Genomic DNA, 25,319 nt, shown 5'->3' on the forward strand with positions numbered 1-25,319 from the left:
CAGTAGAAAATAAATACATATATTAATTAATAAATATAGCTCTCATTAGAAAAGACATTACAGAAAATTTTACAAAATGAACAGTGTAAAGTAATACTGGGGACACACAAAGAAACCCATGTAAGGAAATCAATAATACATTAATAATATACACTGTGACCAGCACTAAATTATATGACAAAGAGGTGGTGGTTTGAGGTCATGTCTTCATGGTACTAAGGACAGACACTCTTGGGTAGCAATGCTCTCAGTGGCCTCTGGGGTCAGGTCTTCGCAGTGCTGAGGACTGGGACTCTTGGGTAGGAGTGTTCTCAGCAGCCTCATCACTTTCATCTACATCATCTCCTCCATCCACCTCAGGAGAATGCCGAGTTCCCCCAGCGCCTTTACTGCCGCTGCCTGAAGTTCAAGCTGAAAGAAGAGTAGGTACATGGGGTCAGAGACACCTGCCCAGGGAGGGACAGTCCTCCCTCCTGTTGGCAGCTCAGCCGGGATACTGACGAGAGCGTTCTTTTCAAATGAAGAGATGTAGAGAGGTGACAGCATCTCAAATATCCACAGGAGGAAGGAAAACTACTGAGTCCACTACCCTGGACTTACTACCCAGGCAATGGAGGCCCAGAGAGAACTTGACTCACACAGATGAAAATACACTGTTTTCCTCAAGAATTGTACATGTATGTGTATGTCTCTCTGCGTGTCTCTCTCTCTCTCTCTCTCTCTCTCTCTCTCTCTCTCTCTCTCTCTCTCTCTGTGTGTGTGTGTGTGTGTGTGTGTGTGTGTGTGTGTGTGTGTGTGTTCCCTACTATGTATACTTAGATCTAATAAATATTGACATGTCAAGTCAAGCACTGGACCAGTTCAGAAGTGAATGGACAATCCTTGCCCATAAGGAATTCTTGGTTGGGGAAGGGAGATGGGCAGGAATAGCAACTGAAATGCAAGATGATGAATAAAGGATAGGAGTCCCCACATTATGGCAAGAGGTAGACAACTCTGGGAGAAGCATCTGCTACCTTCCTGGAGGTGATGCCTAGGCTGAATCCTGGAGGAGGAGGAAGTCAGCAAGGAGTTGACTCAAAATTCCTTGGCAGGTGTGTAAAAGTATCAATGTGAGGAATGCATAGATGGGTATGTATGATATTGCAGGTGAGCGCTTTTGAAGGTATGCATGTGTGTGTACACTGGAAAACTATTGTTTCTCATCTATGCCCCTTGGAAGATCCAGGTGTCTCTGGATAGAGATTCTTTCTTCACTGGTAGGCCATGTAGAGAAAGTATCCTTCTAGAACCTGGGATGGTCCCTGGGACCATAGAGAACTATTAACCTGATTTTTCCAACATGAATATACCTCCCACTTATCTACAGTCTCAGTTCCAAAAACACAACTACCACAATCCATACAAAAATAGTACCTACCTCTGTGAAGTGACTCAGAATCTGGTTGTATTTCTTCATTGCTTCTTCCCCACAATGGCATGCCATACGGGAATGCTGGAAAAGACCCAAAGGATGGTAAGTTTTACTTTTACCTTTTAGTGTATATAGAATTTTGCCTGCATGTGTGTATGTGTGCCACATTCATGCAGTGCCAATGGAGACCAGAAGAGGGCGTCAGATGTGGGACTGGAGTTAACAGAACATTGTAAGCTACCATGTGGTTGGTGGGAACCAAGCTTAGGTCCTCTGCAAGAGTACCCAGTACTCTTTAACTACTGAGCCATCTCTCCGGTTGTAATTTTATTTAAAAATTTGACTTTTCGGTCCTGGCTTGGCATAAAAATCTGTTTTACCTATAATCCTGTGAATAGTCACTTCCTACATTTCTGTAGGAAAGTCTTTTCATGGTTCATCATTTGGGATCATTTAACTAACCATCAAATAGGCAAATAGGCCAGCTTTTCAGTTTCAAATATCTGAATCTTTTTAGAAAGAGGTAGTGCTGAAGGAATTTCTAGTTCCTGAGCTCCACTGACTTCCTATGCGAGCTCCTGTCTAGGAGGCTCCAGAGCAAACCTAAGCTCCATGGGAAGAACGCAATTCTAAGGTCCTGTCACAACCCAAGATCAAGTCCAATGGCCTGATGACTGACCACCTGAGCACAAGATGCCCTAGTAAGGTTGTAGAGTGCATTACCACAGGAAAAAAAGAAACCTAGTTCCATAGATACTAAATAATAATCCTAAACATCAAACAGCCAGCATTTTATATTTCTTCAAACTTTTTAAAATGCTTTTTGAATGGAGCGTATATTCAAAGAAGCAAAGTATTGCTAAATAGTTACATAGTTCAACACTGGTTTTGTTTGTGTTTTGTTTGGTTTAGTAATGTTAAATTCGATTTCTCTACCCAGTCAATAGAATAGGAAAAGGAGCTTGGTTGCTAAGTGGCTCAAGCTATGTCCCCAAGACCTTTACTCACACAGATCGAGAGTTCCTTCTTGATGAGAAGAAAAGAATTGGCGAGGCTGCTGGTCTTTCGGAGGATGCGGTGGTCAGGGGTCTGGTAGAATTTGAATACCCTGTCCAGATAGAGTCTCACTAAATGTCGGAGCAAACAGCACCTCTCCGAATGCTGCAAAAAAAAGATATGACAAGTGTATTCATGGGAAAAGGGAAGACAAGACCAGGCCTGATGGAGAAGCTCTGGCTTTGCCCTCCCAGAGCTCCCCCAGATTAAGTCCATACCTTTGTGTCTTGCAGAGACTCAGTTGTCCTTAAGATTCTGATGTCTATGTTTTCATCTTCAGCTTGCTAAACAGGAAAAGGGTCAAGAAAAGACAAGTCATTGACTGCCACCAGGGTGGCAGCCACCTTTGATCTCTTCCCCACTAGGGTCCAATGAGAGGCATATCTAAAGTATTCAGTATAGGCATCTCTTGGAAATGCACTATCCAGGACTGGAGCCTCTCTCCATCTGGCCTGTTTTCATTAACATGCTATCAGGGATACCTTGGGAAGACAGACAGACAGAAGGAGAAGAGGACAGACAGAGAGGAAAGCTGGATCCCTCCTTTACATACCACACTATCCCGAATGTCAGAAAATTCCTTTTGTATTGCCTGGAGGTTTGAAGTGATCACACAGCTTCCCAAATGCAGAGTCTTGAGCCCAGTCAAAGGAGTCCAGAGGAGAAAACCCACAGCGAAGAACAGACCAAAGGCAAAACCGAAAGCTTTCATCTTATACCTGGATCCTGGAGAGCAGAGGTGGAAATTCAAAGAGATCAGGACTACTGATTTCTCCAGTCAGGCCAGCAAGAATAGTCCAGCAGCAGGTGTCCACTGGGTGGGAACTAGACAGCCTTCCCTGGGCGCGAGCAGTGGTATGTGCTCACACAACTTACTAAGAAAAGCTGCTTCCGACAGGAGCCTCCCCGACCTTCAGGGTCATGGCTCCTTTATTATGCCACCTTCCCCGTTCCACAGTCATTGCCAGCAGGGGAAGGCCTGGAGCAGCCAACACTTGCAGGGAATCAACAGAGGATGGCATTTCAGAAGAAATGTCAAAACTTGTTTGAGAGAATTGGCGTAGACACCCTCCCCTTCCAGAAAGCCACAGAGACTCCTTCTGTGGTCCCCCTTAGACCTACAGGGGAAAACAGTTTCACAGAAGCTGTGACCATGCCAAACTACCTGGGGGAAAATTGTCTAGATTCTGTAGACACCCACAGGGCAGAAGAGCCTGGACCTATCTGGCACTGGTCTGAGATCAGAGAGCTGAACCGAGCATAATAGATGCATTGCCGCTCTGAAGCCAAAAACCAAAGTCAATTATTTCATAACAGCCCTACAGCCAGTGAAAGGCAAGAACTGATGGGCAGCTGATAGGGCCCCGACTTACAGCCTCCCTTTAGAGGCTCCTGGGGCTCCACAGCGCCCTCTGCAGGGGAAACACAGTCAGTCGTGCCTGGGGTGGATCCAATAACAATATGTTTTTTCTCTGGCCTTGTATCTTAGGCCTGAGGCAGAGAGAATGAGCCCCACCAAAAAGCAGAGACACGTTTGAAGCAGTTCGTGTGTTCTTGGGGTGAGGCTATTCAGTTAAGAAGGCAATGCTTCTTGAATTTTAAGATAAAATTAGAATAGCCTAGGCTAAGGAAAATAAGGCCCTCTCTTGCCTCGGCCACAAAACGACTCCACACTTGACATTTCTCTTGAATATCATTCTCGGTCAACTCACTGTTAGTGTCTGCTGCTCCTTACCTGCTGGCCATGACAGTGAACCTGGGATTGGGACAGAATATTTTAATGCAACATCAAACAAGAAATTGTCTGTTGGAAACAGTATCAAAGTCTTAAATAGTAACAGAAGTTGACAGTGTCATACTGAGCCATTGAAACAGAAGGAGAAACATGCACCCCTACACATGTATTTTCATAACTTTTATAAGTTTTCTCAATAGTATATGATGAAAATATTATGGATGGGTGTTCTTCCCTCAAAACAATTCGGGTAAAATTATAATAAAATCTGGGAAGTTGAAGTAAAATATTTGAACTTCAAGTGCTGACGAGGGACTGGGGATGGCTCACCCAGTAAAGCGCTTGTCACACAGGCAGGAGGACCGGTATTCTGACACACACACACACACACACACACACACACACACACACACACACACACAGCCTGTGTGAAGAGCTGGAGCATACCTGCAGTCACAAGGCTGGCACGGCACAGACCGGGAGATCCCCAGCCTTGCTGGCCCGCCAGCCTAGCCAAATCACTAAACTCCATGTCCCAGTGAGAAACCATGTCTCAAAAACAAGATGGATGGCTACTGAGGAAGGACCCACGCACATACACATTCCACATGCATGTACACACAAACACACAGCCTCTACCCCTCCACATACACTTACAGATACACATGCACACTCCATGTACACACACACACACACACACAAACACAACCCCTACCCACCCACCCCTGCACACATACACCTACAGATACACATACACACTCCATGTACACACACACACACACAAACACAACCCCTACCCACCCAGCCCTGCACACATACACCTACAGATACACATACACACTCCACGTGCACATATACACGAACACACAGTCCTCTCCCCACACACAATCATTGAGCAGTATAATAAGCTTATTTAATGTTCCAATATGTTTGGCTGCTTTTAGTGGGCTTGGCGGGGGGAGGAAAAACCATTCTAAATTTCTGCTCTACAAGTTCCCACCTGTCAGCTGTCTACGTTTGCCCAAGACTGAGGGCATAGACTGAACTCAAGACATTTTTCAATGGACACTCCCAAGGAAACCAGAATGAGTTGGGTACCCTATACCTGTATGTCAATTCATCTCTCTGGGATTCATTTTCTTAGCCCCAAAAGGGTGATTATTAAACTTACTCCAAAACTCATTTTGTATTTAAATAAAATACAGTATATATACTTAGTACACAGGGAGAGGATGATTCATTTTAAGTTGAGATTGACACTGTTGCCTGAAACACCATGAGTATATAATAAGTCTATTGTGAGAAAGAATTCCTGGAAAGAAGCTGTGTCTGCAGGTCTGACTGATGAATGTCAGAACTGGGGAGAGAGTGGGATGTTGCAGGCCTAGAGGCTAGTTGCCTTATCCTGGGACAGTTCTAACCCTCCAGAAGAGTGATTCCCTGCCACCTCTGTGTCTGAACTATTTTGTGACTAATGTATAGACACCTTTTGGAATCTATTAACTTAGCAGACCACTAGCTTCCACCAACCCAAAAGCTAAGAATGTCATCAGAGTACATCTTGGCCTTATAGTAAGTTTCCCCCAGTATTCTGTACCTGCCTCTCTGGAGAACCCACCAATGTATTTTAAACTTGCCTCAATTTATGACTTTCCTTTTTCCTGTAAAAATTATAAATTGTTCATGAAATGGCTTTGACATCACCATTTGGAATTTGGGATAACCTAAATCTGTGTTCCCAGGCTACAGTCCAAAAGAAACTTTCTTACCCTTTTCAGAAAAGAGCTGTGGATTTTACATCAACAGTTACAGTGCTGTGCTCTGATATGGGGCTCTGAGAATGATCGACTTTTCACCGAAAGAATCACCTAACTGGAAGCCAGACACCCACATGGACCCGTTAAACCCGGGCCATCTGGTGTTACTTCCTCAGGTGAGTTGTTGGAGAGTTCTTTCCAGGGCTCCAGATCTCCCTTGATTTGGTCCATGGTCCTTTGTCCTTACTCTGAGATAGTTAATTGTCCTAATTTGATAGACATCTCACAACTCCTTTGGGTTTGGGGCTCGAACAACCCTTTCACAGGGGTCACATATCAGATATCCTCACATTAGATATTTGCAGTACGATTCCTAACAGTAGCAAAATTACAGTTATGAAATAGCAATGAAAATAGTTGTATGTTGGGGTCACCACAATGAGAGGAACTATATTAAAGGGTCTCCACGTTAGGAAGGTTGAGAACCACGGGTTTAAAGTTACCTAGTTTGTTAGCTATAAAAGCATTTGGGCTAAACCTTTGGTTTAGTTTTGTGTTTTTGTTTGCTTGCTTTTGGATCTCCAAAGGCACTTAGATTTTGTTCACTTTTGGAACTTTGAAAGCATTTCGGTTTTTATTTTGTTTGCCTTGGTTTTCCTTGTCTTTGAAATGCTTCGGTTTATTATCATTTGGCCTAAGCATAACTCTGTGTGGTTTTTGCTGATTCTCCTGTGACCTTGCCGTTGCCAAGCTGTTAGTATAGGAATTTCAGAGGCACTCGTTCACTCCCACAAGTGTGGAGGTGTCAGAAGGAACATCCCATGACAGGCAATGGCCCCATAAGGGAAAACAACAAACATACCCCATTCCTGGAGCAGACGTATGAAGGATTGGTCACCCAGGGTACTGAGCACCCTGGTGTTTGTGTAACCACAAAGGATAATCCCAAGATCCAGTGGGAGAAGATGAACTCAGCATGAAAACTGAGAAAGTCATTCCCCAAAGCAGCTCATAAAACTGACTCAAAATACAAATCCACTAGCTAGTATAGACAGACAGGCAAATTTTCAGGTGAAAAGGAATATATATATTTGGAAAAATGAGGAGAAACATGTACTTCCTCCAAACTGGTTCATCTTACATCCTTGACAAAGTCCTAGGTGATGAAATAAAATTTGAAAATAATAATTAAAAAGAAAGAATCAAAATAGGCAACCTGCCTTAATTAAATGTAAAATGATCTGAAAAAACAAACAAATCAAAACTGATGAAATTGGTCATTCATAATAAAAAAGAACTCTTTGGGAAAACTACGTGTGAGTTAAGTTAGATGCTAAAGTAAAATAATAAAAACTTTCAACATGTTTACACTGAAACTAAAGATGGCTTCTGAAATAGCTCCCCGCTCTCCCCTTTCTCTGGCCTTGTCTCTCTCTCCTCCCATCCTACAGTTTCCCTTGAGCAATGGTTTTCCTTTCAACACCCATGCTCACATGAAAGTGTCTTTAGGATACAAACCTGTCCTAAAATTCAGCCTCAAAGCCAAAGTCTCAGGCCCTTACAGGAGCTCCCGGGGTTGTTAACGCTAACCAAGTGAGCTAGCCTGTGACTGAGCCCTCCCCAGCATTCTGAGGTCTATCCTGAGACAGGGCCCTTCGGGCGTCGTTGCTGAGTCGCCCCACCTGTCCTTTGACTCATCAGTCCTGCTAAATATGGCTTCCGTGTGCCTTTGCTTCTGTTTTCCTAACCACCAACCCGCTAAATGTGTGAGTAACACTGACACCAGAAATAGATGCTTTCTAGAGCCTTCCATACTCTGTTCCTGGGTCATATGTAACAACAAATGGCTTTATCTGGGGAACATCAATGTAAAGCCCAATCTCTCCCTCCCTGCCTCTCCCCCCTCCCTCCCTCTCCCCCCTCCCTCCCTCCCCCCTTCCTCCCTATCCCCCCCCTCTCTCTCCCCCTTCCTCCCTCTCCCCCCTCCTCTCTCTCTCTCTCTCTCTCTCTCTCTCTCTCTCTCTCTCTCTCTCTCTCTCTCTCACACACACACACACACACACACACACACACACACACACACACACCGTGTAACCGGTCTGGCAGAAATAAAGATATTCTAAAGAGACACTTGTGTCTCTCAGTCAAACTATCAGATTGTCGAAATAATGGACCCTAAAGATGGGAACTTCCCAGAAACCTGACCCCTGGAAGAGGAAAGGGCACAAGCAAGAGAGAAAATGTGTCTCTCCCAAAGGGTTTCAAACACTTCTCACAACTGTCAAAAGGCCTTCCAGGATGAGACTGAAGCCAAGTGATGATGAATCAGTAATGACGTGACCACACTTGAACCTGGGCTGCTCAGGGGCAGGTTATCTTGGCCCTCTACTTAAACTGTGATCTCACTTCAGCACCCTCCAGGTGGACTTGAGGGGTTTGCTGGGTCTCTTTGCCCCCTTTCCTGATGTGACCACATTGAACAAATGTTCTTTCCCTGCTTTCCACTTTGTATTTGGTTCTTTTAACTGGCCCACTAAGGAAGGGTGACCTGACCTGATGTGGCAAAGTTGTGGCCTCCAAGTTATCTCCTGGGAAGTGGCCTGGGACACAATTTAAAAAAAAAAAAAAAAAAAGACACTCCATTGTCAGCTATTCACCTAGGAGAGAGGAAGGGAGGGAGGGAGGGAGGGACAGAGGGAGGGAAGGGGGGAGGGAGGGACAGAGGGAGGGAAGGAGGGAGGGAGGGAGGGAGGGAAGGAGGGAAGGAGGGAGGGAGGGAGAGGGGGGAAAGAGGGAGAGAGAGAGGGAAGGAGAGTTCACTTTTGGCTCTTCTGCCTCAATAAGCCTTTCTCACATCTGCAAGGGCTAGAGATTAACTTTCTACCCTTTTCTTCTAAACTGAGTTCACCTAATTCTTATACCTATGTCAGTGATCATTGTTTTAGAATGTTTTTGGTTGTTTTCATAAATTCGTGGCAAAAGGATGTTTTAACAAACTATGGCCACTTCAGTTCTCCTTTTCTGTGAATTCATTTTTTATTATGTGCTAAAATTATTTTTTAGCATGCCCAATTAAAATGCATATGCGGCTTCACAAATTTAAGTGTTATGATCATCCATTTAAGGCCTGATGAATACGTGCTACTTTATAGATTCAAGTTCTCTAGAGACCTTAACCTATTAAAATTATATCACTGGGAATACTATATGTTTCACAAACCTTAAAATGCTAATTGTTTACACAGAGCATTTATTAGTCATAAGATTTCATTAAAATAAAAACTTAATGTTATATTTATAGATTTTGATAAGGATTTCACTCAAAAACAAATTATAACTATATACTTATATAGTTTCCATCTCATTATATAATAAACACAATGTGTTAATTATATAATAGTCTATTAATATATCTTAAATATTGATATTAATATACTAATAATATAATTGATATGTGTTAATAATATATAATGATATAGTAATAACATAAAGTTCATATGATTTCTTCAAAATATTCTTAATATAAAATTGTTAAATGTAAGGTTTTTATTAAAGCTGAACTATATATAAATTAATAAACATTTAAGATGATAGCTGTGATTTTTGCCTCAACACAATCATAAATTCAACAATCAAACACCCTCTGTTCTAAGTGCAGTGCTACCATTGCCTACCAGATACAAAGATAACAGTGAAACTTCCTGGTCCCCTAACAGACTTCATCTTCCTGGAAATTGTTCCTTTGGGCATGACCCTCACTATATCTGGATAAATGATGGGGTGGACTGGACTCATCCCCAGAATCATTTGAGAAAGTCTCTTACCTGAGTTGAAAGGCTGCTACTTCTGGTCTCCTAGGAGTCTGTCTCAGACTGAGATTCCCCAGTGACTTAAATATGCCACATGAAGGAAATGAGCTGGTGGAGGAGAGGACTGGAAAGTCCTTGGGACCTGTCAAGTGGCATCCCATTTCCTCAAGTCCCAAGGCGCTTCACTGCATCCTGGCCTGCGCCAACACCTTCCTCACCAAGTACTGCCTGAGGGGGTGGCTGGTTATAGCTATGAATAAGAAAGAGGACTTCCTCTGGTTGTCTGTTCCTTCTGAGCAAAGGTAAGTTGCACAGAGAGCAGAAACGCTGAACTAAAAAGGATTTCCCTGGCCTTACCTCCACCCTCTGCCCTGAACTCAGTTTCCCCCTTTCTCTCCTTTTGGTAAGTGACACTATAGAGTGGATCCAGAGGTGACTTGCATAGGGCTAGAATCTGATAAGGAAAAAACAGGGGTCACTAGCATTGCCCAGAGAGTTTAGGACATATCTTTTATTATAAATTGAATTTCTACTTCCTAGGAAACTGTAGGATTATAGCAGGAAAGGGGAAAGACCTTAAACAAATGTTGTTAATTACGTTAGAATTCTTGATTGACAGCTGACAGAGGCTTCAGCCCGTCGCCAGGCTGAGGGGCTCCTTTCCTTTTTCATATCCATAATTTTCCTGTCCTTCTATCCTAACTCGCATTTCATTTGCTCATCAAGTCAACTTGGGAGAATGGGGTTCCAAAACTGGCTGTGAGCATCTCGTCAGAGAACAAGAGGGAAAATGCCCTCTTATGAAACAAACAGAGAGAAGACACACCAAGAAGGAAGCCTGGAGATTCCTTCTCCCACACTGGGTCCTGAGGTCTCAACTAAGCTTTTTCCTGGTCCGTGATGTCACAACTGCCGACACCTGGGCTTCCTGCCCAGTTGCATCACTTTGCAGAGAAACACACAGGTCCCTGGGTCTGGAGGAAGACTCCCAGCTCACGGGGTGCCAAGCAGGTGGACAACGCCTCTGCCACTCCCTTGCCTGCATGCTGGGAATTTTGCTGCAGACTCTCAGGAAGACAGGCAGGGTGGGGATGAGTGAAGCGTCTAATTCAGCCAGAAGTGCACTTTCCCTTCCCTGCCCTCCCACTGCCATCACGAATGATGTCATCTCTGCTTCCTGCGTCTTTATACCCTCCTGCATTCCACCAGTTCAGTTTGCTACCTCCCTTTCTACCTGCACAGATCCTCCTTCTGACATCACTCAGCCCCCAGAGTTGCCTAACCCCTCCCACAACTCCACCTGCAGGCTGTGAGGCTTTCCAAAGGTCCTCCCTTGTCAGGTACAAGAATCCAGGGGAAATTTAAACTCCATTTCCTCACCCAGAAGACTCAGGATTTGCACCATTATTTTCTTTTTGATTTCATAAGCGAGCAGGGAAAATCTCCCATGTGCAGTCACCGGGGCTAGATCAGGCTAAATCCTACCTAAGTGGGCAAGAAAGGGTCCTGGGAGCTCATCTAACACCGAGTTCCTAACCTTGGAGAAGGTGGATGGGAAGAAATGTCATCTTTGCACCAGCCTTCAATCAAGCATGACCATTTTCTTCAGTGACAGACATCAAATGCCAGTCACCACAGCGCTGGCAGAACACAAAACTTTGTACCTTATAATGTCATTATAATGCAGACATCTGGAACTATCATTCATCCTTGTCAGTGCTTACCAATGCTGCTAAATGTTCGTGTAGGAACAAAACACAGAACCTTATCTTTATATTCCGATAGCTGTGTTTAACATATTGGCTTCTTATCTCTTGTGTGTATTTAGAAACATTATCTGAGTAGGATGTGTGAGTGTCACTAATGTGGCAGAAACTTCATGACACACAGAGTTAAGAACCCCCATTTAATAGTAGAGGCAGAGGCCAAAAGGTGTATATGGTGACACACCTCCCAGATACATTTATTTTCATGCAAATTTAATATTTTTCTTTATACCTGAATAAAGTTCCATTACATATGCATCACATTCTCATCACCCATTCATCTACTGATGGCCATCTAGACTGGCTACATTTTCTTGATATCATAAATAGAGCATCTATAAACACGAATGTACAAGTGTTCCTGTAGTGGGGTATAGAATTTTCTGGGTATATGTCCCAAATGTTAGTTACATCTGGGTTGTACAGCAGTTCTATTTTTAATTTTTGAAAACTCTCCATTTGATTTCCATAATGACTATACTAGTTTACACTTCTCCAGCAGTGAATAAGGATTCCTCTCCCCCCCCCCCATGTCTTTTGAAAGCATTTGCTGTCAGATTTCTTGATGACAGCCATTCTGGCTGGGGTAATGTCATATATTGTCTAGGGTTGCAGGAATAAATTCCTTTCTCTACAAAATTAATGAATAAAAAGGCAAGAAAAGCAAGGTGTCAGCACTTAGTCATATTTTATTGAAAACAAAAGTACACAGAGAGAGAGGGAGAGGGAGGGGGAGGGAGGGGAGGGGAGGGGAAAGAGGAGGGGGAGGGGGAGGGAGAGAGAGAAGAGAAAAGTTCTCAGTTATGAGGGGATTCAGGTACAGAGTTCAGTCTGCTCAGAAGAAATGGTGGTTTTTGGTTCGAGGTTTGTTTGTTTGTTTGTTTGTTTGTTTGTTTTGGAATGGGATGAGTTCCCTTTCTCCTTTGGCATTGGCTCATTTGGCCAAGATAGGGAATTGGATAATCAAAAAAAGACAGGTTCCCAACACAGACTCACTCCAGTAGGAGATTGGAAAGTCCTTTTGAATAGCACCCTTGGGCACGGTGGAAGGTGGGGTGAAATCCCACTGCAGTTTATTTTATACTCTTTATTCTTTGCTCTTTGACTCTTGGGGCCACTACCCAGCTCCCAAATAAATACATGAAGACCTATCCTTATTTATGAATGCCTGGCCTTAGCTTGACTTGTTTCTAGACAGTTTTTTCTAACTTAAATTATTCCATCTACCTTTTGCCTCTGGGCTTTTACTTTTTTCTTTTCTATATTGCTTTCTTTCCTTCTTATTCCATGGCTGGTAGAGCGGCTGTATGGCTGGGTGGTTGGGTGGCCAGGTAGCCGACCCCTGGTGTCCTCTCTCCTTCTCCTTTTCTCTCTCCTCCTCTCTTCCTCTCCTTCTATTTATTTTCTCTGCTGGCAGCCCTGCCTATCCCTCTCCTGCTTAGCTATTGGCCATTCAGCTCTTTATTGGACCAATCAGGTGTTTTAGAGAGGCAAAGTAACACAGCTTCACAGAGGTAAACAAATGCAACATAAAAAATGCAACACATCTTTACATCATTAACCAAATATTCCACAGAATAAATGAATGTAACACATCTTAAAATAATATTCCACAGCATCCCACCAAGTCTTTGTTTCAGGTATGTGTGTTGGGGCAGGGGGCAGGGGCATGCAGGAAGTCAGCCATCTTAAATATTTAAGTGAAAAGTACATTAATCTGCCTAGAGCTTCTTTCCATCTATCTGCCTAGCAGAGCTCTATCTGACTCCTCTTCCCTCAAAGTGGAATCTCAAAGTAATTCCAGTTTTCATCATGCATAGGGAAGCCAAACACTTTTAAAAACACTTATTAGCCTTTGTATTTCTTATTTTGAGAACTGTCAGCCTATTGAACTATCAGTCCATTTACTTAGTAACTGTTTTGTTTCCTTGGTGTTTAATTTTTTAGCTCTTTATAAATCCTGGATGTTCTCCCACTACCTGAAGTATAGCTAGTGAAGATTTTCTTCCATTCTGCAGCCTGTTTGCTCTCGTTCTGTGACAGACTTCTCCTGGAGACATTTGAATAAACGTCTACTCACCGCAGAGAGGGAACCAATGACAGACCAAAGTACAGAAGCCACCAAAGTCCAACTTGTTGAACCAATGAGTTTTGTTGGGGTTACTTACAGGAATATGGGCATGGGGCTACCTACAGGAGCAGGGATGACTCACAGACAGGGCTGCATCACCAGAGCCCACCCCAGCATGGATGAGAGCTCACAAACCTGGGACTCGGGACCACACTGCACAGCCTTCAACAGGCTGGAGAGTGTCCTTCCAGATGCCTCAGCTGGTCTGAGCCTCTTGCAGGCAGCTTGGCTGCTCTGTTTCTTCTAGACAGTTTAGCTGGCCTCTCCTTCTCCCAGGTTGTGTGGCTGATCACAGAGTCTTTGCAACTTGGCTTGTCTGAGAGTGACTCTCAGAGTCTCTACTGCTATATACACTTAGAAGAGAGGAGCCTCGTGAATCTAGTCAGTTTCAGGGACTTCCTGAAACCATTTAATGGGGCTTACCCAGAGGATGGAGAGTTTCTTCTCCACCTTAGAACATCATGCTGTCTCACCTTCTTGTAAACATCCTACCCAAAAATATCCTGCTGCTTCACTTCCCTTTACAGCCTACATCTTAAGAAGTTTCCTTCCAAGATGGAAGGCTTCAACATCAGAGGAAACTGCTACCTAAACAGCCAGGCTGATAGTTTCTTTTGCTTTGTAGAAACTTTTTTTAATTTTACACAATCCCATTTGTTGGTTCTTGAGGCTAGTTTCTGCTTGGGATCATTTTTTAGCAGACAGTCTTTGTAAGAACTTCACAAAATACAGGTCACTTCACAAATCCGCAAGCCATTTCCACAGCGACCATGCTAATTTTCTTCGTACTGTTCCACTTTTAGAATAGAATATATGATGCCCGAGGAGGCATATTACTGAATATGTCTCCAGCATCAACTCTACAAAACAAAATGAAAAGCCACAAGTCTGCCAAACATGCTGTAACCAAAAGCAAACAGAAAACCAGAGTACACTGATCAAGTCTGAGAGCTGAGATGTGAGATGCGTAGACAAGAGAGAAGAGTGCAGATAAAATGTTAATTGGGATGAAGGGGAGAACTCTCTTTCCCTGCCTCCTCCTCCTCCTCTTCCTCCTCCTCCTCTTCCTCCTCCTCCTCCCTTCACTCCTCTCCCTCTGCTACCACTTCTACCACCACTGAAAGCAACAGCATTTTCTTCCTGCAGGTTCAGATCGTCCCATCAGGAAATCTCCTCCTCTTCCAGGCTTCTCATCTGAGCTGTACAGGCCCCATGATTGAGGGTGCTGGGTTTGGGTTCTACAACTCATGATGGCTGATCTTGGTTGTCATCTTGACTACACCTGGACTCAACTAGAACCCGAGCACCTGGGCATGTGTGTGAGTGATTTCCCTTATTGGATCATTTCAGGAGAGAAGACCAACCCTAAATCTTGGCCACACATTCTGGTGGCAGCCTATATAAGAGCACATGGAAAAAAGAAACGTTTGCTTTCGCCTGCTCGCCCTCGCTCTCACTGGCAAGTTTATCCACCCTGTGGCTGAGGCATCCCTCCTCTGGTGTAAGAACCTCCTTCTTCAGGACCCAGCATAGACTGAAGAATGGACTCTACACCAGATTGGGACTACTGAGACATATAGATTGAACAACTGCCAGATCTTTGGCCTTCCAGTCAGGAGATGGCCACTTTGGACTACTAAGACCACAGCCTATAAGTCAGCCCAGTGTGTGTGTGTGTGTGTGTGTGTGTGTGTGTGTGTACGCACACACATACACATAAGTATGTATTGATTATATTAGTTCCTTTTGAGAACCCTGACTAATATAACAACTGTAGATGTCGAGACCTGCTAAACTTCAGCCTTCTTTATTTGCTCCCAATAGTCTGTGCCTAACAGGGCAATCCTGGGGAGTTTGGGAGAAAACCCGAGTTCTCATCTCTGTGCTTGCCAGGAGTGCTTCAGCGCGTGTCCATTGCTCTTAACGTTACTGTTCATCCTGGAACAGTGTTCTTGGGATAGAGGATTGGCTTCGCTCTGGATGAGCCGTGTGACATCGGAAAAGTTCCTCTAACCTCTCTTCTCACCATCATCTTTGAAGTATAATTATCTTTACTACTGACTTTCCATGAAGTACGCTTTCTAGCCTATTTTCATGCTCAGCATTGCTATGGGATTATTATGAGAATTAAAACACATTTATAGTAAAATATATATCTGAGGACTATTGCCAGCATTCACAAACACAATATAAATGTTTGTTACTAAAATTGCTTTAACTCATTCAGATCATTTGCTCAAGAAATGTGAATTTAACACATACTAAGTATAAAAGAGTGAGCAAAACAAATGCTCCCCAAAGTTTATGGAGCTTACTTTCAAGTTGGGAAACTCAATAAGTAACATAGGATGCTAAGAAAACATGAAAGAGACATGAGATTGCTGGTGGTGGGGCTGGATGTTAGGGCTAAAATAGGCTTCTGAGGAGTAAAAGCTTGAAGAAAGTTAGGATGCCCGTGATACAAGTCTTTGGGAAAGTCAAGGATCGTCAGAAAAATACCAAAAATGGTGAAACGGCTCATCCAGTCAGCTCAGCATGAGTTGTAACTCACAGTCACTTTGAAGAGGCTGAGTACTCTGCAAACAATTTTTGTTTCTTCTTAACGAGCCTATCAGTCCCATTAAAGCAGAACTTGTGAGGCAAGGGGTTAAAATCCTACCTCAGTTTACAGGCATGGGTTTGTGTAAAGCACACCGGTCTCGAGGTGATAGCATGCCCAGTGTATCCAAGAACACTAAGGAAGTCAGAATGGCTGAGCACAGGTGTGGGAGACGGAGCTGGGTACTGTATGCCTGCAGATGTTAGGGACTTCTTGGTCATGAGAATGAGTCTCGATTTTAGATTATCATGGAGAGTACAAAGCATAGAGGCTGGTAAGCAGGACCTCGTGATGATATCAACAGACACTAAGGACAAAAGAAATGGAGTGACTTCTCTGGAGCGATTAAAACATACCATGGCACCTTCCACCCTGCTGAGACTGCTGGAGTCCCCTTACCTCACTTTATGACCGTCTCAACGCCCCAAGACTGATGTCAACAACTATTTTGCATAAGGAGACTCAAAGGTTTAGAGAAATTGAGTGACTTGTTCAACGTCACGCAGGACTGGAACCAAGTCTTCCTGACTTCAGAGGTCTCATACTATCGACAAAAGCATAAACTCTGAAATCTTTTACAAGGGCGAATGTGGTGGTTTGAATAAGAATGGCCCCCATAGGCTCATGTATTTGAATGCTTAGTCAACAGGGAGTGGGACTATTTGAAAAAAATTAGGAGGTGTGTGTGGCCTTGCTGAAGGAAGTGTGTCACTAGGGGTGGGCTTTGAGGCTTCAAAATTCCATGCTCTGCTCAATCTCTCTCTCTCTCTCTCTCTTCCTCTCTTCCCCCCCCCCCCCCCCCCCCCCCCGCCTATGGATCAGTATGTAGCACTCAGCTACTTTTCCAGCACCATGCTTGCCTGCTGCCATGGTTTCTGCCATGATGATAGTAGACTAAACCTCTGAAACTAGGTAGGTGCCCATGCTCCAGTAGATGGCTCTGCACCCATGAACATACAGACAGAACTGACTGGACTCAGTGGGAGACAGTGAGACACGGTGAGAGAGGAGGAACTGGGGACAAATTTGATGGAAACACATTGCACACATGTGTAGGAGGCACAGAGTCCTTGTGTTCACAGATAAGCACTCTGGAGACCAGGAACGTTAAACATACGGTGTTGTCTCTTCAAGGGCAGAGATGTATAGCCTGTTTTCCACCCAGAAGGCCAGAAGTGGATGTGATTAACAGCCTGGTGACCTTTAACACAGGATCCTCCCCCAGACCCTTATCATGAGCTTCTTTTTCTCAGTCAATCTACAGAACCTATCTTTATGGAAGCTGTCACATGCACTTTACAAAGAGTTTCAGCATAGTCATTCCTTAAGCTTTGTTGTGCACATAGGATTGAGTTCTTTATTAACAGGAAAATTTTCACCAAATTGTGCTGTGCTTAAATATGCCTGAAATAAACTACCCAGTATCTGACTCCCAAAGTTTGAACCAACACCAGCTACTGAGTCGTGTTGAACTGAACTACCTTTTTGCCTCCCATGCTGGCCATGGTGGCTGCAGAGACCCTGGCACACATGTATGGAAATAAAGGCATTTTTAAAAGAGAACGGGTCAGCCTGGCTCCTTGCCTGGCTCCTGACTGCTCTGACTTCCGTCTCTATGTGCTCTCTTCTGTCTACCACGCCCCTCTGCTGTGACAACCCCTGCTGTGTAGTCCTTCCCAGGGCCCAGACAGTGAAACGCATACCCAGAACCCCCCAGAATTATGGGCTAAATAAACCTGTTTTTATTGGCAAAGTTACCCAGCCTAGATATTTTGTTACAGCAATGAAAAACTGTAGTCATATACCCATCTAGAATCCTTTTCTACTCTATCTTCTTTTAAAACCTACATACAGGGCTGGAGAGATGGCCAGAGGTTTAAGAGCCCTGACTGCTCTTCCAAAAGTCCTGAGTTCAATTCCCAGCAACCACATGGTCCCTCACAACCCCCTGCAATGAGAGCTGGTGCCCTCTTCTGGCCAGCAGGGATACATGCAGGCAGAACATCACATAGATATAATAAATAAATCTAAAAAAAAAAAAAAAAACCCTACGTACAGTTTCTCCCCACCTAGAACTAAGCTTCCCCATATGTTCCTCATTTTGGGGGCCTCTTCTATCTCCACAGATGAGTCTTTAACAAATCAGAAGACAATTCGTTCTCATAGGTAAAGCACAGTTTATTCATTAACGTCAGTCAGTACAATATGCACTACAGTACACCATGAGGTACACAGCATAGGCCTGGGAGAAGCCACTTCACAATAAATTAGAGGAGCTGTCTGTTCCTCCTACGACAGCATCCGGGATCTTTCAACAGCCACACATTGCTATAAATACCACAGCTGCCAACTCGGCTATTTTCAGGTGGATCAGAGAGCCGAGACCTCAGTCAGCAGCTGAGATACACTCAAACCCCAATTTTTCCAGTGAGGCTCCAGCCCAGATGAGAGAATTCCTTCCACAGCAGCAATTTCCAAGAAAAGACCCTCATTTTAAATAGTTATGGGGGCTTTCCACATCTCTCTCCCTTTCAAAGTTAGCTGTTGACCACTGAGAAAAACGAGGGGGAGGCCCGGAGGGAGAGGGCAGGAGCTCAAGGTGAATTGTGTATCCCTAAATAATCAGACAAGGCACTTGGTGTCAAGCCTCAGAAGTCTCTCGATGATTCTGGTCAATCCAGGCTAAAACGATGTCTAGCTCTCCTAGAGACTTAAGGGCAGCAGATGAGACCTCCAGCTAAAACAAACAAACAAATAAACAAAACTTTAAAAGGGCATCATGAGGTCCTATCTGCCTGTGCAAAGTCTGTATATTAGAGCCCATATTCTGAGCCCTACGCAGTTTTACTTTTTATTTAGCAACCCTTTTGCACAGCATACAGAATCAAAACTTATTTGCCTCATAGCTTAGCACCCCCCAACACACACACAAACAAGCATTTTCTTTTTTTTTTTTTTTTTTTTTTTTTTTTTTTGGTTTTTCGAGACAGGGTTTCTCTGTGTAGCTTTGCGCCTTTCCTGGGACTCACTTGGTAGTCCAGGCTGGCCTCGAACTCACAGAGATCCACCTGGCCCTGCCTCCCGAGTGCTGGGATTAAAGGCGTGCGCCACCACCGCCCGGCCCAAACAAGCATTTTCAATCATTTCAGCTCCTTATACATAAATCTTAAAGTCCTTCATTCCTTTCCCCTCCTTTTCACAGGAAATATTAGCCTTGCTGGCCAGGTCTTCATGATTTTCTACTTATATCAGTTCAATTTAATCATTCTTGTTTTGTGGGAATCCTTATTCTCTTTGGTGCGCTCCAGTGAGTAAGGAGAACATGCGGCCCCTTCCTGACATGCCAAAGCACTGAGGCCCCAAAGGTGTCTACCCAAACATCACACAGCCAGGGACAGAATCAGACCTAGCACGTAATCCCTGACATAGTCCACATCCTTCTGTGCTACCTGGAGATGGTAGGAACTACTCAGCACGGGCCGGTGTCCTAGCTCTACCAACAGCTGCAGAATGAGCTCAGTCAACTCACATAACCTATTTGTGCTTCATTTCCTAATTTACCAGCGCAGTTTGCACTCAGAGCCTTGCTGTGAAGGGTCAGTGTGGCAACACTTCAGGGGTCCAGGGACACTGTCTGGCCCACAGTACAAACCCCTTGATTCTTCACTCTCCCTACATCACCCCTTAATAAAGCCTGTCCCCCCCCCCAAAAGCCACGCTCCGAAACAGTCCTAACCTCTTCTGTCTTCAATGCGCTGGCATCATTTGAGAGTGCCAAGAACGAGGAACTTAGGTCTCACCATAGAATTACTGTACTTCAATCAAATCTGCAGATGGCACACCCTGGTAACCCTCCTGCATCAACACCCATGTGAGAAGTACCAGTGTGCAGGATGCCAAGGGTCCTGACTGCAAACCACTGTATGTGTTGTGTGGCATGGGTAACAGCTTCAGATTCACTGGGGATCACTGATCCTTCTGTACGAGCATATCTTACTTAGGCCAGGCCTGATGTGAAGGTGTAAGAAAACAGGAGAGGGAGGATGGAGAAGAGGACCAGGGAACTGCCCAATGGCCTACAGCATTTTGCAGACATCAGCTTGGATAGGCCTTCAATGAAGACTGATGGAAAGAATAAGTGATTTTGCATGGAGGGAAGGCTGAAATATCAGTACTCTCTCAACCATCTCGTTTTCTGTCTTCCCTATACTCTCCCCAGACCTCACCTGATCGTAGTTGTCGTGGATGATTCTGGTTGCGTTGGTGGCTTCCTGACTGCAGTGACATTGACTGCGGGCCTGCAGGGACACACATTAAAGGACTGTTACATGACCTCCTCCTACACGCCCCTCCTCCCTACGGGCCCCTCCTCCCTACGGGCCCCTCCTCCCTAGTCAGGTAAAAAAGCTTAGGGGAAGACAGCTGGGAGAGACTAGAGTCTGTGGAGAAAGTCTGCATTTTACCCTGGCTTCTGTTCCTTCTGCATCTGCAGTCAACCGAGTGGTTGGCATCAGAAGAGCAAGCACCAGGTCTACCTTGTCACAATGCTGAATGCAACACCCCACAAAGTTAACTAATTGAGTAAATACATCCATTTGATTGCATGATTGTAGGTTTTAAAGCGGGACAGGGAGCAGTACCCTTTTTTTCTTAAGGTTTATATATTTTATGTATAAGTACATACTCTATCTACATGTACACCTGCATGCCAGAAGAGGGCATAGATCCCATCCTAGATAACAGTGAGCCACCATGTGGTTGCTGGGAATTAAACTCAGGACCTCGGAAGAGCTACCAATGCTCTTAACTGCTGAGCCATCTCTCCAGCCCCAGGGACCAGCACCTTTTCTAACAGAATTTTTGAATCTGAGACAAAGAAGGAAGCCACCACCTGCCACAGAGGAACCACACCACACAGGAACTCATCAACAGCCATTAGGCTGGAGTTGATGGTTTCTCTTAGCCTGAGTTTTGGTTGGTGATTTTTGCTTTTGTCTCTGTTTGATTTTAATAAGTGAAGGTGAACTTACAGGTGACCCTTGGAGATGGGCCTTACCATATGACTTCCCAGATAAGTCTTAGTGGGGAAATTCCAAAGGGTCAGAAACAGGAAGTCCAGAGGTGTGCTTACGGTCAGAACGCCACCCTTGGTACATCCCTCTGAGGGGCTACTACACTCAGGAGATGCTCTGGCATGCACTGCTCACTCCATGAGGGGACCTGTCTGACGAGGGGTCAGCAGGCCCCTGAGGCTGGTAAAACCAATCGCAAAGTCTTGAAGGACACAGAAGCGAATGGCAGGACAAGAATGCCCCGGCTCCCCAAGTCCCGGGCTCCTTCTGGACAGATGGGAGCGGCTGCTTGGAATTCGGACGCACCGACTTACACATTGCTCCAGAGTTCTCTGCATGTAGAGGAAAGAGTTGGCAATGCCGCTGATCCTCCTCATGACCTCGGGGCTTGTCTCCTGATGGTCCTTGAACACCCTGTCTCTGTAGAAGGTCAGGAGGTGGCTGGTGACGCAGCAGACATCTACAGGCTACAGACACAAATTAGAGCGTGCCCCAGAGGCCCTCTGTTCCTGGCACTTCAGAGAAAAAGGGCAAGAAGTCAAAGAACAAAACGTTCTTTTCCAGAATTCAGGGTATTCTCCCACACTTCCCACAGTCAAGGTACTTATATCCAGGAGATATATTATCGAAGAGTAGGGCTTGGAATCCCGTCACAGACAAGGATTCTCACCACAGCATCCCCAGCACAATATCAGGAAGTTCTTAAATCCCTCCAAGAACCAGGTGCCTCCTTTATGAGACAGTTTGCATCCCATAAACCAAGACTGTCAGCTCTGTCCAGCAACATCTTCAGCTCCTGGATACCAGGTATCATACCAGTCATGACCAATATATTCATCCTGACCATTGAGCCCTGAACCACACACACTACTGGGCTCCCTAGAAGTTTTCTCCCCTTAAACCGGCAGGGCGGGGGGCTGAAATTTGCAAGAGTGGAGACTGGGAGCCACATCTGGGGAGGTCAGAGGACTGCAATGGAAAGCAGATGCCTCCAAGACAAGACTCCAGATGCTCAAAGCACAGCCCAGAGAAGCAGTGGACAGTTGCCTTCTAGCAATTTGCACTCTGCAGGCCTAAGGGAGTACTGCAGAAGATTTACACCCCAGCCTCTAGCCCTAGGGCAGCTTTTCCTAGACAGTGGCAGACTAATTGAAAGGCAGGATCTCTTCCCCTGCTCTCACTGGGCCCCTTAGCCAGAGGGAAAGTTACACACCTCTGTGTTATTAAAGACTGTGGCATTAAAAAAAAAGAACCCATGAGAAAGAAAGAGAGAAAGAAGGGAAGGAAGGAAGGAAGGAAGGAAGGAAGGAAGGAAGGAAGGAAGGAAGGAAGGAAGGAAGGAAGGCAGGGAGGGAGGGAGGGAGGGAGGGAGGGAGGGAGGGAGGAAGGAAGGGAGGAAGGAAGGAGAGAGGAGGGAAGGAAGGAAGGAAGGAAGGAAGGAAGGAAGGAAGGAAGGAAGGAAGGAAGGAAGGAAGGAAGGAAGGAAGGAAGGAAGGAAGGAGAGAGGAGGGAGGGAAGGAAGGAAGGAAGGAGAGGAAGAAAGAGGGAGGGAAGGAGAGGGAGGGAGAGAGGGAGGGAGGGAAGGTAGTTTGGTTCAGCAGTCGACTACGAACTTGTGACTAAGGCCGAGAACTTGAGTTCCACCCTCAAAACGCAAATAATCTAGATTCCAGGCTGTAGTCGCTCATATTTGACTATAGAACCAACCATCACTTATTCCCTTTGAACTGAAAGTTGGGCTTATGCATCAACATAGCCCTGGCTGGCCTGGAACTCACAAAGTTGAACAGACTGGCGTGTAACGATCAAACGTGTAACGATCCTCCTGCCTCTGTCTCCCAAGCGCTGGGAGTGCAAGCATGTCCCCCCACGCCTGGCTAAGCGATCACTCTAAATGCACCTCACAGGTTCTTTCGTAAAGCCAGGAATCAGCCGGCCAGCTGCTGGCTGGTAACACCCTTGGTGGAGAACGGGCCCGGCATCCCTCCTGGCCTTCCCACCCTCTTGTCGCTGGAAAGCACACCCCCAGACTTTCTACAGTAGCTCTGTGATAAAACTTTTATCCCAAAAGTCTCCTCGGCCTTTCTGTTGTCCTCGTCAGAAAGCCAAGGCTCAGCCTGGTCCCAAAGGTAGCTGTCCCTCTCCGCCTCCTACCCTATTTTGCACATCCTTTGCATCCTAAACCCGCTTGCCTCACTGTCCCGATCACACAGGCTTGCCTTCGATGGCGTTACACCCATGCTCCCCTGTGTCTTAAACCTTCACTCCGGTTTTGGTGTTTGATTGTGCGTTGATTTTCCTTTCTCCCTCTGGAATCTTCCAAAAACAATCTCCAAGCCACTGAATTCCTGTCCCATCGGAGGCCCTGATACTTCTGTCACCCTCTGGGGAAGTCTTACTTCTTCGGCCACGCCCGTGAGTTCAAAGTCACTGGGGTACCGGCCCAAACTGCTCAGACAAGCCTGGAGCATTAAGAGCATACTGGGCAGGGATTTGTTTCTTAGCACAAAACCGTTAAGAAGTAGGACACAAGCCAAATGGTACCTTAATGCTCCTCAGATTCTCCAGTGTGGACAGGATGGTGACGTTTTGGAAGGTGTCTTTAGTTTGCTGTGGAGAACAGGACAGACATCAATGAGAACTCTCCACTTTCTCAGGATACCTCACAAGCAACAGGAAGGAACTTGGCCTTTCAGGTCAAGGTGTAAGATAAGGCATACCCATTCCTTCAGACAACCCATGCTCACCAGGGCTCTTTTGATTTCCTGGAAACTCTTTTCTATAAGGCGCATGTCCACAGAAATCAGACATCTCCTGAGGCTGCGGGTGTGCACGGAGCAGAGCATAAGTGCCATGCCAAGGAGCCAGCAAGAAATGCACTGGGCCTTCATGTCCTGCTGCAAGGATAGAAATCTGTTGTCCACCTAGACTACAGAGCAGAGAAAATCAAAACCCCACATGCTCCTCCTGGGGACCTCGTGGCAGAGCAAAAAGAAGACTCAGCCCTCGGCCTTGGGGAGCTTCAAAGGCTGGCATCTCCTCTTGTGGTTTCCTTGAATAATTGACTATGACCACCACCTCCCCCCCCACACACACACCCTCGGCAGGCTCCCACCGCAGTGTGTATCACACTGTACTCTGACTCAGCCCTTCATCAACTGGGGTGAAAAATCTTGTTTCTAATAAACCGAATAAGGGGAACAGATTGGGCAACAGCTCTGAAAAACCATAAAAGCCCATTGGCTTTTCCATGTTTGCTTCCGAAGGAAGCGGCACCTTTTATGAAAACCCTAGTGCATATCTGCCTAAAATCGTGTTTGGAGCTAAGTGTGTACAGAGGCACATCACACATCTCTGTGCAGCCTAGGATCTGTCTTCGGCACCCTCCAAAGTAGCACAAGCTACACAAAGAGATAAACCTTACAATGGCATGTGATCTGCCCTGCCCTCTACCTTCTGTCCCCGACCTAGTGTGAGCCTTACCACTGAGGGCCCCCCTTTCCTGCTGTGTGTGCAGAGGCCAATGAGTAGGAGTGCCCCAAACACAACCAGCAGCTGGGGAGTCCTAGTGCACTTGCTTCTAGACCCTCACTATGGTTCTTGGGGCTGTAATCATGAATGGGCTCTATATGAATGGGAGCCACACTGCCCCACTTCCCATCACCACAGACCACATCTTCCTGGGATCCCTAGGAATTCATTTCTAGGCTCCTTGCCTAGAAAGCCAAGAAACAGCATGCCCAAGCCTTCTGTTAACATGCATCCTTCCCAGAACACCAGCAGGTGTATACTGAGACCCCCGGATGACAGAGAGTACTCCCTACAGAGCTTGATTTTCTAATTCTCCAGCCAAACAAGGAACTAGACTCCATTGGCAAGGGAAGTTGGTCGGCATCACCCCTCTCCTAACTCTGCTCCTTCTAAAAAAAGAGTCCAGACATCTTGGCCAATTCAGGTAACAGCAGGGAGTCAACACTTGT

The 25,319-nt window shown here is 45.4% G+C and overlaps 2 protein-coding genes across 3 annotated transcripts; both read right to left on the reverse strand.

The window, feature by feature from the left end:
- Positions 1-333: 333 nt before the first annotated feature.
- Positions 334-3,182, reverse strand: Il20 (interleukin 20). Of its 2 annotated transcripts, XM_006996842.3 has the most exons (5): positions 3,024-3,182; positions 2,689-2,754; positions 2,423-2,575; positions 1,421-1,495; positions 334-411 (listed from the first exon to the last, which is right to left on the reverse strand). In XM_006996842.3, exons 1-5 carry the CDS (start codon positions 3,180-3,182, stop codon positions 334-336), a joined length of 531 nt encoding a protein of 176 aa, XP_006996904.2. The 2 variants fall into 2 exon arrangements, with proteins under 2 accessions (XP_006996904.2, XP_006996905.2); XM_006996843.2 differs by lacking the exon at positions 2,689-2,754.
- A 15,263-nt stretch (positions 3,183-18,445) lies between these two features.
- On the reverse strand, positions 18,446-24,253 carry Il19 (interleukin 19). The gene is made up of 5 exons (XM_042257890.2): positions 24,087-24,253; positions 23,884-23,949; positions 21,654-21,806; positions 20,494-20,565; positions 18,446-19,004 (listed from the first exon to the last, which is right to left on the reverse strand). Exons 1-5 carry the CDS (start codon positions 24,228-24,230, stop codon positions 18,909-18,911), a joined length of 531 nt encoding a protein of 176 aa, XP_042113824.1. The 5' UTR covers positions 24,231-24,253; the 3' UTR covers positions 18,446-18,908.
- Positions 24,254-25,319: the final 1,066 nt, after the last annotated feature.

The sequence above is a fragment of the Peromyscus maniculatus genome, chromosome 11 (assembly GCF_049852395.1).
Source record: "Peromyscus maniculatus bairdii isolate BWxNUB_F1_BW_parent chromosome 11, HU_Pman_BW_mat_3.1, whole genome shotgun sequence".
NCBI lineage: Eukaryota > Metazoa > Chordata > Mammalia > Rodentia > Cricetidae > Peromyscus > Peromyscus maniculatus.

Coding starts and splice junctions, on each gene's coding strand:
- Il20 (XM_006996842.3), bottom strand. CDS start 3,182: ATGAAAGCTTTCGGTTTTGCCTTTGGTCTGTTCTTCGCTGTGGGTTTT. Junction 2,755..3,023: donor CTGACATTCGGGATAGTGTG/GTATGTAAAGGA, acceptor TTTCCTGTTTAG/CAAGCTGAAGATGAAAACAT. Junction 412..1,420: donor TTCTGAGTCACTTCACAGAG/GTAGGTACTATT, acceptor CTCTTCTTTCAG/CTTGAACTTCAGGCAGCGGC.
- Il19 (XM_042257890.2), bottom strand. CDS start 24,230: ATGAAGGCCCAGTGCATTTCTTGCTGGCTCCTTGGCATGGCACTTATG. Junction 23,950..24,086: donor AGGAAATCAAAAGAGCCCTG/GTGAGCATGGGT, acceptor TGTTCTCCACAG/CAAACTAAAGACACCTTCCA. Junction 20,566..21,653: donor AGAGAACTCTGGAGCAATGT/GTAAGTCGGTGC, acceptor GTGTCCCTGCAG/GCCCGCAGTCAATGTCACTG.